We start from the raw sequence: 12,182 nt of genomic DNA, 5'->3' as shown, positions 1-12,182 counted from the left end.
GATAGTTTGTTATAATGCAATACTAGGAAAACGTATCCATGGACACTTATACTTCAATGTATATATAACAAATAACTTCAATGTATATATAACAAATAACTTCAATGTAAATTGAAGTTATTATACTGGTTAACCTTTTCCTTAAAAAAAAAACTCTCTCAGGTATCTCATACAACTAAAATTACTGATAACTTATTTTCTACTCTCTCTGAAGCCTTAACCAAAACAGTTTACTTGGCAGAAGATATATGGGCAGGGGAGGGAGGGGCAGTGTGACATGAGCAGGCAGGTCGGTTCTAGAAGATATCAGGTCCAATATTCAAACCAGAAGACATGATTCAATCACTTTACCGAGAGAGAAAACAAAGATAAGTATATGGATAATAAAACTAACTCTAGAAGCACACATTTTAAAGACACTTTAAGGAATAAACCAAGCCTTTCTTACTCAGGCAAGCAAAGACGTTTCTCCCTACAAGGATAGGTGATCTTTCTCTTCTTCTGACATCAGTCGATGCACCTTTAAGGTCACTGAAGGCATGTATAAACTTTGATTATTAAAGCAATTAAAAACACACTGTACGTGTTAAATGTCTAGACAACAGCACACTACTGCACAGTCTCTACGTCATTACTGTTTTAGATTATTTGTGCTTTGGGGAATTCTGCAACATCTGCCAGAAGACTGACAGCTTTCGGTGTATACAAACTTAGAGCCTGAACATAAAGAAACCTGGGGGAATAAAACACACCTTGAAAGATGTGAAGTTACATTGACAGATGATGACAGAGACTGTGCTTCCTCACATGCTCACCCAACTTTGCTCAAGAAAAATACAACGGCAGGCAAACTTTAATACTTCCACAAAAAAACACCAGTACATTCTATAAACAGATGTTCTGCCAAAGAGTAAAATGCTTCTACGTTCACCCTGTTGTTAAGTCTACGTCTTCAAACCAACAGCCTAAATGGACTCAAAGTCAGGATAATTCGGTTCAGGAATTTCTTCATTCTCAAGAGCTCTATTTGGCAGAAGACCATGAAACAAACTGTAAGCATGTTTAAACACTTTAATAAAATCAAAACAGATGATCCTAGTTCACCATGTTTCATGGTATTTTTTGGTATTTATGTAGTATGATTTGGTAAAGGACGTATTAAATCAGAATTTAGTAGATTTAGATTCATCACTGGCTAATGTAATGACTTTCATCAACTCAATATTTGTACACTGGCATCATTTCTAAACTGCCTTTCAAGTTTATCTTGCTTTAGAGCACAGTGATGGTTGGCACCCACTTTGCCAAGTAATTTTCATTATAATTTCCCAAATGGCAGCTGTTGGAGACAGAATGATTACAGGCAGTATATAAGCAAGACTGGTTTAAACACTGCGGAAAGGGAAGAATACTACAAAAAAAAATTTAAATCTTTATGTTTTAACCTACTTTTATAATATACAAAGCAGCATAAAAAAAGGGAAAGATCTGCAGGTAATACTTAGGGAGACCATTTAGTCCAACCACCTCATTTTACAATTGATAGATAGAACCATATCCCAGAGGGTTAAGTAATTTGGTCAATGTCAGAGAAGTGAGAGGCAAAAATGGGATAAAAACCCAATTTACTATTTCCCAGTCCTCCTCTCCTTCTAACAATACAATAGAGCCTCCTCACTGCTAAACAAGTTTCACAAGTGTTTCTGAGAAAAGTCAATTAAAATGTTGAGTGTTTTGAAAACAATCATTAATATCTATGTTTTCTAAGTTCATCAAGGTGAACTTTTGTGAGGAATCTTCATTAGCAGCTAGAAATGCCTATTATACCTGGTGGCAACAGATGACAGATACCTTTTGATAATAAAGTGGAATGCAGAATGGAAACCATTAAATGAACCCACATTTCTGCACTGCATACATCTTGTAGCCACAATTAACAGAAGACCCTCCAGTGGTATTGTAGGATACAAAGCAATCTTTGGGAAATGGACAAGCAGCATGCCTTCATTCTAACGGGTAAGTGAGGCTTCTCATTTCTTCACAATTCTTGATTCTTTTCCATTTCCCATCTGTGATTACAAGGCCACCCTCATTTTGGAAAGCAATGTGTACAGGCTAGGACTTTCACTTTAGTAGGGCTTAAGTTTTAACAGAAAAGGAAGTTGTAAACAAAGGTAGTGTTAGGGTTTTATGTTGTTCTCTTACCACTGTCTTCCTGTGCATGCGTGCTAAGTCACTTCAGTCATGTCCGACTCTGTGTGACCGCACGGACTATAGCCCAGCAGGCTCTTCTGTCCATGGAATTCTCCAGGCAAGAATACGGGGGTGGGTAGCTATTTCCTTCTCAATGGGATCTTCCCAACTCAGGGATCAAATCTGGGTCTCCTGCACTGCAGGCAAATTCTTTTTGAGAATCTAAGCCATCACAGAAGCCCACTTTGGGAAATAATCAATTTAAATATACTTTAAAAATAAATATTTAATGAGTGAGTGAGTGAAAGTCACTCAGTCGTGTCCGACTCTTTGTGACCCCAGGGACTACACAGTCCATGGAATTCTCTAGGCCAGAATACTAGAGTGGGTAGCCTTTCCATTCTCCAGCGGATCTTCCAGATCTAGGAATTGAACTGGGGTCTCCTGCCTTTTAGGCGGATTCTTGACCAACTGAGCTATCAGGAAAGCCCGTATTTAATTTTAAGAGTTTACTGTTAAGAAACTGGAGCCTATTATACAGAGTGAAGTAAGCCAGAAAGAAAAACACCAATACAGTATACTAACGCATATATATGGAATTTAGAAAGATGGTAAAAATAACCCTGTGTACGAGACAGCAAAAGAGACACTGATGTATAGAACAGTCTTATGGACTCTGGGAGAAGGAGAGGGTGGGAAGATTTTGGAGAATGGCATTGAAACATGTAAAATATCATGTATGAAACGAGTTGCCGGTCCAGGTTCGATGCACGATACTGGATGCTTGGGGCTAGTGCACTGGGACGACCCAGAGGGATGGTATGGGGAGGGAGGAGGGAGGAGGGTTCAGGATGGGGAGCACATGTATACCTCTGGCGGATTCATTTTGATATTTGGCAAAACTAATACAATTTTGTAAAGTTTAAAAATAAAATAAAATAAAAAAAAAAAGACAGAAAATGTGTACTTAAATATATTGAATAATAAATTAGTCAATGGTTTCACATGCAGTAATCTCTCTTCTGACTCAGCACATATCACCATGACCAGGGGTTGACTCTGAACAAGGAGAAAAAGAATTTCAAATCCCAAGTCTCCCTGGTACCAAGTAACAACAAAATCAAAACATTTTAAAAAGCAGACTAACAAGTGAAATATACCTCAATGCAAATGATAAAATATATGTAAGAGATACAGTACAGGGTCCAGCTTACATGGAGAAAGGTCTAATACCTGTTCACTCTCTCAGTTTAATGCTAATTTAAGTGTACCATCACGCTGCTATATAAACATTCTTTCCCACCTTTGTCCATTCCCAAAACTATTCCACAGCACCCTTTTTAAAACTGGTAGTGATTGTTTGTCAAAGCAACATAGTACATAGTCTTGGCCTTGTAGCTAGATTCTGAATATCATGCCCTCTTCTCTAAAAGCCTTTTTACTCCTAAAAGGCACATAGTTTCAAGCACGTCCACCTCACTGAGTGCTGCCTCTATTGATTTAACTTCCTTACTACACTCACACCATATATGCAGGTAGAGACTAGTGGTCAAATGTTTCTAGGGATCCTACACGTAAGAATCATCTTATACCCACAAAGAAGTCAGTTCAACATTTTAAACCCCTTAAGACAAAGTACATATTGATTTACAAAAGGTAATGAGAATAATTTATGCTATTTTTGGTAAAAAAGAAATAATAACCTAATCATCCTAAAAATAGCTACAAAGAAGACAGTCTTTCAAATTCAAAAGTAATTCTTTTACACCAACCAATGCTATAAGATTAATGAACATGAGAAAAAGCTATTCTTACTAGCTAAATAAGTCTATTCATGTTTTATTAGAGTTCTTACCTATGGTAGTTCTTAAAATAATTGACACTTTGTTTTCTAATAGATTCTTGCAAAACTTCAGACTTGCTACCACAAAATTCTTCTCCAACTTGCATCAACCTACGTGGACAGAAAGATTTATAACAATTTCAGCAACATGTTTATTGTAGGGAAATAAATGAAGTCCAGGTCATCTTTATTCAAAGATAACAAATCATAAAAATTTGGATGCTTGAAGAAATTCTAAAGATTACAAATTCATTACAGTTTACAAACATCCAAAGGGCAGAAATAGTTAAACACATTCACACTTAAACTAGCAGAAATTAGACAGTAAATGCTCAATTATCTTCACTTCCATGAAGTTACAGTTTGTAACTCACTGATTCAAGATTTCATTAATTATCATGGTTCAATGAAACAAGATAAAGAATAAGACAAAATCTCAAACACTACCTGCTGATTATATCCAAAACAAAGATGAAATCATCATATTTGAATATAGACAAATCAGTTCCAAGCAAGTAGGTTTTAACTTTTAGCTGAACATCCTATAACACAAAACAAAAAATGTTTCAAGTAAATCCAAGATATAGAAAGTTCTCAGAACCATGTTTTTATATAGCTACACATTAAAATGAGACAGGAATAGATTAACTTGATGAAAAAAATATCTATTTAGGCCAATACCCAACAAAGGGTGATATCAGAAACAGTTCCATAATCAGATATAAAAATAGTATAAGCCACAGTCATCACTATTAATATACACATACACATGCAAGACAATTATATTCTTATACTAGAGACATAGGTAAAAATCACAACTATTTGTGTATATCTAGTATAATCACCTTATACTGTATGCAGTAATCATTTAAATCTGCATACAGATTTAAGTAATCACTTAAATCTGTGTGCAGGTCAAGAAGCAACAGTTAGAACTGGACATGGAACAACAGACTGGTTCCAAATCGGGAAAGGAGTATGTCAAGGCTGTATACTGTCACCCTGTTTATTAACTTATATGCAGAGTACATCATGAGAAATGCTGGGCTGGATGAAGCTGGAATCAAGATTGCCAGGAGAAATATCAATAATATCAGATTTGCAGATGACATCACCCTTATGGCAGAAAGCGAAGAACTAACAGCCTCTTGATGAAAGTGAATGAGGAGAGAGAAAAAGTTGGCTTAGAACTCAACATTCAGAAAACTCAGATCATGGCATCTGGTCTCATCACTTCATGGCAAATAGATGGGGAAACAATGGAAACAGTGGCAGACTATTTTTTGGGCTCCAAAATCCCCGCAGATGGTGACTGCAGCCATGAAATTAAAAGACGCTTGCTTCTTGGAAGAAAAGCTATGACTAACCTAGACAGCATATTAAAAAGCAGAGACATTACTTTGCCAACAAAGATACATCTAGTCAAGGCACTGGTTTTTCCAATAGTCATGTATGGATGTGAGAGTTGGACTATGAAGAAAGCTGAGCACCAAAGAATTGATGCTTTTGAACTGTGGTGTTGGAGAAGACTCTTGAGAGTCCCTTGGACTGCAGGAAGATCCAACCAGTCCATCCTAAAGGAGATCAGTCCTGGGTGTTCACTGGAAGGACTGATGCTGAAGCTGAAACTCCAATACTTTGGCCACCTCATGCGAAGAGCTGACTCTGAAAAGACCCTGATGCTAGGAAAGACTGAAGGCGGGAGGAGAAGGAGACATCAGAGGATGAGATGGTTGGATGACATCACCGACACAATGGACATGAGTCTGAGTAAGCTCAGGAGTTGATGATGGATAGGGAAGCCTCGAGTGCTACAGTCCATGGGGTCGCAAAGAGTTAAGACGACTGAGCAACTGAACTGAACCGAACTAGGTGTACAGGTAAAAACCATCAATCATTACTTGGTGGGCTAGAAACCCCAAAATAATTGATTCAAAAATAATCAGAATAAGATAATTATGTGAAGTCTTAATGTACAATATATAAAAATTAATATTTCCAGGTATACCTGAAATGTAGAGATACAGTGAGATTCTAACCAAAATCACATACACAAAAAATTTTTCTTCTGAACAATTATTCTAAAATTCACCAGAAATAAGAAACAGGCAATAACCTCTTTTTAAAAAATAGTGCTATGAAAAGAGGGATAAAAGTTATGAGTGATGTTGGAGGACTTGTACCACCTACATTAAGATATTAAAAACTATCCAAAAAATGTTAGCAATATACAGAAAAATCAATGGAATAGGGGAAAAAAACAGTGATAATACACATGTAAGAGCTTAAAAAACAGCAATAAAAACCACTGTTTTCTGAGTATTTACTTTTCTCCAGCATTATACTAAGAACTTTACACATTATCTTTAATTCTAAAACAGGGATGTTAAGCAAGCCTTTGTTATCCCCCCAGGCAAAGAGAAACTGAAAGAGGTCAAAGTGAAAGTGAAAGTCGCTCAGTTCAGTTTAGTCGCTCAGTCGTGTCCGACTCTTTGCGACCCCATGAACCGCAGCACACCAGGCCTCCCTGTCCATCACCAACTCCCGGAGTCTACCCAAACCCATGTCCATTGAGTTGGTGATGCCATCCAACCATCTCATCCTCTGTCGTTCCCTTCTCCTCCTGCCCTCAATCTTTCCCAGCATCAGGGTCTTTTCCAATGAGTCAGCTATTCGCATCAGGTGGCCAAAGTGTTGGAGTTTCAGTTTCAACATCAGTCCTTCCAATGGACACCAGGACTGATCTCTTTAGGATGGACTGGCTGGATCTCCTTGCAGTCCAAGCGACTCTCAAGAATCTTCTCCAACACCACAGTTCTCAGTCATGTCCAACTCTTTGTAACCCCATGGACCATACAGTCCATGGAATTCTCCAGACCAGAATATTGGAGTGGGTATCCTTTCCCTTCTCCAGGAGATCTTCCCAACCCAGGGACAGAACCCAGGTCTCCCTCATTGCAAGGAGATTCTTTAAAAGAGGTCAACTAATTGCCTAAATCCATATGCCAGCTAAAGAGAAAGCAAAGATTTACCCCAGGTCTATCTGCCTTCAGAGTGTCCTCTTTTCACTGACTCTTGCTACAAGGAGGTATCCCCCAAAAAGAGGGAAGAACAAAGATTATCCAAAAAGTAGAGAAGGGAAACCTAAATAATTGGTGGTGGTGGGGAGGAGGGGAGGTTGTGTGTGGGAGAAGACATCCTTTCTTTACAACACATATCAAAAGAAATATAAAACAGATTAAGTAAATGTTTTTGTAGGTTTTCAAAAGATTAAAAATTCAATAAAAAAGCAAAAATATTTTCTAACTACCTATTAAGTTTTCTAAGCAGTATTCTAGGTATTAGGGATATAGCAATTAATACAAACTTTTGATAAATATTTGTAATTACCAAATGAATATTTACCTGAGCTTTACATAAGAAAGCATACTTTAAGAATAAATGCAACATGTCATGGAGGACAAACGTCAACAGTTTGACCTCATAAAAAACCATATGCACATCAAAAATGTAAGTTAAAATACACAAATGATATACAAAGGATTATCCTTTATCAGATAAATCATTTAAAACCTATGAGCAAAAAATATGAGAAAATAATTCACAAATAACTAATAGATTTTTAAATGTTCAAGTTCTCAAATAATTAAAGATGTATAAATTAAAACACTAATGAAAATATAAACATCATATTCAATTGCTCTATTGTAAGACAAAGCCACTCTTGGAAAAAAAATTTTTTCTACATTAATAGGAGACAAAACCAAAACATGATACAAAAACATTTAAAATAAGGGAACTGTCAAGTATTTATTAGGAAAATATGAACAAAATAAATACAGTAATGGTAATAATAGAGCAAACTAAAATTCATTGCAAAATGCCTAAGAGGAAAAGAGCTATTTCTTTAAAATTAATAAAGAGAATTATGTACAAAGAAGGTGAGTGGTTATTAGCATTGCAGCATCAATCAACATAGTATCCAAATATAAAAAGCAAAAGCTGTTAGAAATAAAAGAAAAACCTGACAAAATTACAATCATGCCAGAAGATTAAAACTACTCCCTCAGAGCAGCACAGACCAAGAAAACCAAAACCAAAGAAGGATATAGATGAGAATAATACATAGTTAGCTGCTTTAATACACATACACAGCCTAATTCCCAACACAAAGAAGAAATACATGGTTATTTTTCAAATGCCCCTGGAAGAATTTAAAAGTAGGAAGTACATTAGATTGTAAAGATAATTTCCAATTCACAAAAAGTAGAAATATGCCAACTCTAATTTCCTATAGTAAAAAGAAATCAATAAGCATTTAAAAACTGCCATTTCTCACGTAGTTAAAGACTAAAAAGAAAATTTTGGAAGACCAAGAATTTCATATGGTTAAATATGTAAGCTCCATGAGGTCAAGGACCATGCTTTCAATTACCATGTTTGTAAACCCAAACAGTGTGATACACATATTATGATTGATACAACCTTTTTCCCTGAAAGGTTCTAACTGAGTCAAAATGCTGGAAAAATTTGCCATAAGTTCTAAAAACTTTTCACATCAAAAATCAAGGTGATTATGATTCTGAATCTAGTTTTATGTCAGAAATGTTAACTATCTTATGCTTCTCAATCATCACTTATCATTATCTCCACAAAAAATTTATGACAAATGTCTGTAAATTGTCACATGCTCATTTCTGCTTTGAAATTTAGCACTTCAGGTATCAGAAATATATTATAGCCTGTACAGCATATATTATATATAACCCCCCGTGGGGTCAAGGGCAGCATCCCAAAATAAAACACATGAATATCCCTGTAACATACGCATGTTCACTTTAATGGGAAAAATAAATACTATAAAAAGCCAAATGATAACAGTGGTCAGGTTGTGCTATCAAATGAATTCAACTCCTGTCAGGTTTTGTCTGCTAGATGTGTTATCAAAAAATACGTATTTTTCAGAGACTTTGCCTTTTTCAATTGCATCGAGCTTTGCAATTTCAATTTAACAAACACTAATGAGTTCCTAACGTACACAAAGTCCTGTGTACAACTGGTTGAGAACTGGGATTGGAGGGGCGAAAGGGACTTGGAGTGGTAGAGATAGATATTCTAAAACCTGAAATCTACAATTATCTGTATTCAAAAGCATGATGACTTTCATTAAATTGGCCAAATGTTTAAATGAGAATAGCTTCACTAAATCTTACATTTAACAGATATTCCTATAGCAGGAATGATACCAGGCTGCCCGACTGAACAGTAACTAGCTATATAAAACACCAGGTCAATATTTCAAAGTATGCTGAATTACCAAAAATTTTATCATAGATTCTGCAATTTCAGCAAAGTATAATTAAGAGTCTATTAGAAGACCTAAGCAGAAACAATTCATATCTGACCCTAGATAGAAGATTTTCCTTTCTGTATATAATATTCAGGAAAAAAGTCAGCCTAAACCTGTAATAAGTGGAGAGGTAAAAATTACCTTAATATGGTCATAACAGAAATTATAAAAGACTATCACATATTTAAATATTAAAGTATAAGTTCAAATAGCATATCCAATAGCAAGTAATAAAAAGTCAGAAGAACACTAAATTATAACTGCTAAGTGATTCTTAAGGAAATTTATGTTTGCAGTATATATTTAGCTAGAAAATTTTTTTCAAAAGAAATCCTGTAAAGACTTTCAAACTAAATATCAGCTTCATTAGAAAAATCAAAAATACATTTTAGAAGAACAGAATATAATCAAAGTTTCTATAGTCTTCTAAATTTTGAGGAAGTCCAAAAAGAACAAAAAAGTTATCAAAGAAATTACATTTTATCTAGGAAATGAAAATTTTTAATAAATTAAATTATCTGATAACAACAACTGAGCTACTGAAATGCAAAAGAAAAGCCTAGGAATACACAGTCAATAAACACATAAGGTTCACTGAAGGCACAAAAATCATTGACTTGGAAAAAAATTCTTCACTCTATTCTAGACTCCAACCCAAGTATGTCATCTATTACACAGTTATCCTTTTCCTAAAATTAACAGAAAAGGGAAAAAAACACACACATAAAATAAACAGTATCTCAATAAGAAAACAACTTCTTTAGAAAAGCACAGATCTGCTACAATACTAAAAGTAAAATGTAATCAAGGAATATTTTCAATGGAGAATTTCAAATTAAAACACTTTTTCTACTGCCAGTTACAGTCAAATATAATTCAAAACTATTAATAAATTATAGAACTCAAATAACAGACTTATTCCAAAGAAAGTAACATATGACTAGATCTGCAAGGAAAAACAAATACAGAAAACCTAAACACTGAATCTTTGAAACAATTTTGACATGAAGGTTTCTACTGTTTTCATAGGGAGAAAAAATAGTTAAAAAAAACCAAACCTGCCATATTCGTGTAAGTCCATGTTCTAATTTCTTTTTTATGTAGCCACGATCAAAATTTGTCTCTTCAGCACCCATATTACTCCCTTCTGAAAATAAAAGATGAAAACTTGCTTCACATTTTGTTCTCCAGAAAAAAAACAAAGTGAACTCTAATATACTGTAAGCATATGTAAAATACAGAAAATATTCTCAATATTTACATAATCAAAACAATGTAAAAATAAGAACTGGGATTAAATGCATTTGATAAGACAAACTCAAGACTCTGAAATGTTAAGTATAATACTTTACACTTAAGACTACTCAGGTCATGTGTGATTGAAGCTGGGGGGTTCCAACTTGGGCAGTGTAATCCCAGAAACCAGGTTCTTAATGACCCATATACTGCCTGCTGCCAGGGCACTACAGGACTGATTAACCGAATTATCAATTAATATACACGTTACCAAGAGCATGGAGTGCAAACTGCTCATGCAATGAGGCAATGATGCATACAATTTGTATTTTTCATGATCCAGAATACTTTTATCCAATCCAGGTAAGTAATCTAACAATGTCCACTTCAAGAGGCTAAGATCAACGACCGGCCTCAAAAATAATTCTCTCCCTAAAAGCAACTGAAAAATACATAAACACATTATATTTTAAAAATTATGCCTCTGTGCGAATAAACTGAGAATATCAGATGTCCTCATCTCAGGTTGGCAGGGTGTCCGTCCACTGGTGATCAGCAGAAGGCCCTTTCATATCCAGGCCCTGGATACATGCCTTTGTTGTTGTTCAGTTGCTCAGTCGTGTCCGACTCTTTGCGACCCCCTGGACTGAAGACAGCCAGGCTCCTCTGTCCATGGAATTCTTCAGGCAAGAACACTGAAGTGGGTTGCCATTTCCTTCTCCAGAGGATCTTCGTGACCCAGGGATCGAACCCACGTCTCCTTCCTTGGCAGTGGGTTCTTTATCACTGAGCCACCTGGGAAGCCCAGATACATGCCTGGTGTACTAGTAACTACTCCTACAGTTTAAGCCATATCATTTGTGGTGGTGGTTCAGTGGTTTAGTTGCTAAGTCGTGTCCAACTCTTGCGACCCTATGGATTGTCACCTGCCAGGCTCCTCTGATCATGGAATTTCCCAGGCAAGAACTCTAGAGTGGGTTGCCATTTCCTTCTCCAGGGGATCTTCCTGACTCAGGAATTGAACCCTGGTCTCCTGCACTGCAGGCAGATTCTTTAACGACTGAGCTACAAAGGAATCCTCATACCATCTGTATGGTCTGGCTATTATGAACCCAGCAGCTCAGAGCAATGTACCTACATTATAGCTTTAGAGATTTATTTAAAATGGTAAAGTGTTAAGATACCAGTAGTATAAACTAGAGGGCTTCCCCATGGCTCAGTAGTAAAGAATCTGCCTGCAATGAAGGAGAGAACGACAAGTGAACTCTAGAGGCCCTTTCAGGCTTATCAAGTTTGCGAAGAATAATTTTTAAATTACTGGTTCCTACAATTTAAGCCTTAATGTGAATACAAAAGGAAGACTCTCTGGTGAACAAATGACTTTTTACAGTCCTCGATATTGTCAACTGATGATCAGATTAACCAGGGTCTACAGCATTCTTAAATTATACAGATTAGAGAGAAAGAATTTTAGCAAAGAGGACTAAATATAGAAGGATCAAAGAGAGTTTTCAGTTTGAATCTATTTGTTGTTGTTGAGTTGCTAAATTGTGTCTGACT

At 35.9% G+C, this 12,182-nt stretch overlaps 1 protein-coding gene across 3 annotated transcripts in view; it reads right to left on the bottom strand.

Moving 5' to 3' along the window:
* VPS50 (VPS50 subunit of EARP/GARPII complex) overlaps positions 1–12,182 on the bottom strand; it is a 138,787-nt gene that overhangs the window by 54,810 nt on the left and 71,795 nt on the right. For 2 of the 3 annotated variants that reach the window (XM_055589724.1, XM_055589725.1), the window contains 3 exons: positions 10,445–10,533; positions 4,484–4,578; positions 4,049–4,147 (listed from right to left, as the gene is read on the bottom strand). In XM_055589724.1, the coding sequence (XP_055445699.1) occupies positions 4,049–4,147; positions 4,484–4,578; positions 10,445–10,533 (283 nt within the window). Of the gene's footprint in view, positions 1–2,546; positions 3,253–4,048; positions 4,148–4,483; positions 4,579–10,444; positions 10,534–12,182 lie in introns of those variants that run through there. The other variant, XM_055589726.1, reaches the window with a different exon arrangement.

This window comes from Bubalus kerabau, chromosome 8 (genome assembly GCF_029407905.1).
Source record: "Bubalus kerabau isolate K-KA32 ecotype Philippines breed swamp buffalo chromosome 8, PCC_UOA_SB_1v2, whole genome shotgun sequence".
Classification (NCBI taxonomy): domain Eukaryota; kingdom Metazoa; phylum Chordata; class Mammalia; order Artiodactyla; family Bovidae; genus Bubalus; species Bubalus kerabau.
Note: the sequence above shows the minus strand (reverse complement) of the source record. Positions and strands in the feature narration are given on the sequence as shown.